Source organism: Chlorella variabilis (genome assembly GCF_000147415.1).
Source record: "Chlorella variabilis unplaced genomic scaffold CHLNCscaffold_5, whole genome shotgun sequence".
NCBI lineage: Eukaryota > Viridiplantae > Chlorophyta > Trebouxiophyceae > Chlorellales > Chlorellaceae > Chlorella > Chlorella variabilis.
Window position 1 is genome coordinate 254,331 of NW_005435083.1, and position 558 is coordinate 254,888.

The 558-nt window shown below is 77.1% G+C and overlaps 1 protein-coding gene across 1 annotated transcript in view; it reads left to right on the top strand.

The window, feature by feature from the left end:
- CHLNCDRAFT_142753 (hypothetical protein) overlaps positions 1–558 on the top strand; it is a gene marked incomplete at both ends in the record, with an annotated part of 8,866 nt that overhangs the window by 5,011 nt on the left and 3,297 nt on the right. The window contains one exon of the mRNA XM_005849409.1: positions 73–425. Coding sequence (XP_005849471.1) covers positions 73–425 — 353 coding nt within the window. The remainder of the gene's footprint in view (positions 1–72; positions 426–558) is intronic.

The window sequence follows — 558 nt, forward strand, 5'->3', positions numbered from 1 at the left end:
CCCCTCCGCCGCCCCCCTCTCCATCTCTTTCCTCCTCCTCCTCCCCGTCAGCCTGCCCACGCCCCCCCCCAGCTCGCCGCCGCCGCGGGCGTGGCCGGCGCGGCCGGCGCGGCTGCCGGCGGCGGCAAGCTGGGCGGCCTCATGCGCAAGCTGACGGGCAGCAAGAGCTCAAAAGAGATGGACAGGGCGGCGGCGGCGGCCTCGGCGCAGGCAGCGGCCGAGGAGGAGGCGGCGGCGGCGGCGGCGGCGCGGCAGCCGCCCGCTCTGTCTCCGCGCTACGACTCTGCGGGCAGCGAGCGCGGCGCGGCGGCGGCCTCTCCCAAGCCCTCGCCCCGCCCCGCCTCCCTGGCCGAAATCTCGCCGGCGGATGTGGTGATGGTGACGCCGCCCGGCGGAGGGCCGCCCGTGCCCATGCTGCCGTTGGCGTCCATGGCGCCGGAGCATGTGCAGGTGAGGCAGGGAAGGAGGGAGGGAGGGTTTTTTAAGGGTTGGCGCGCGCCCTGGCGCCACACCCAGCCCCGCCACGACGCCCAGCCCTGCGCTTGCCGCCCTCGCTCC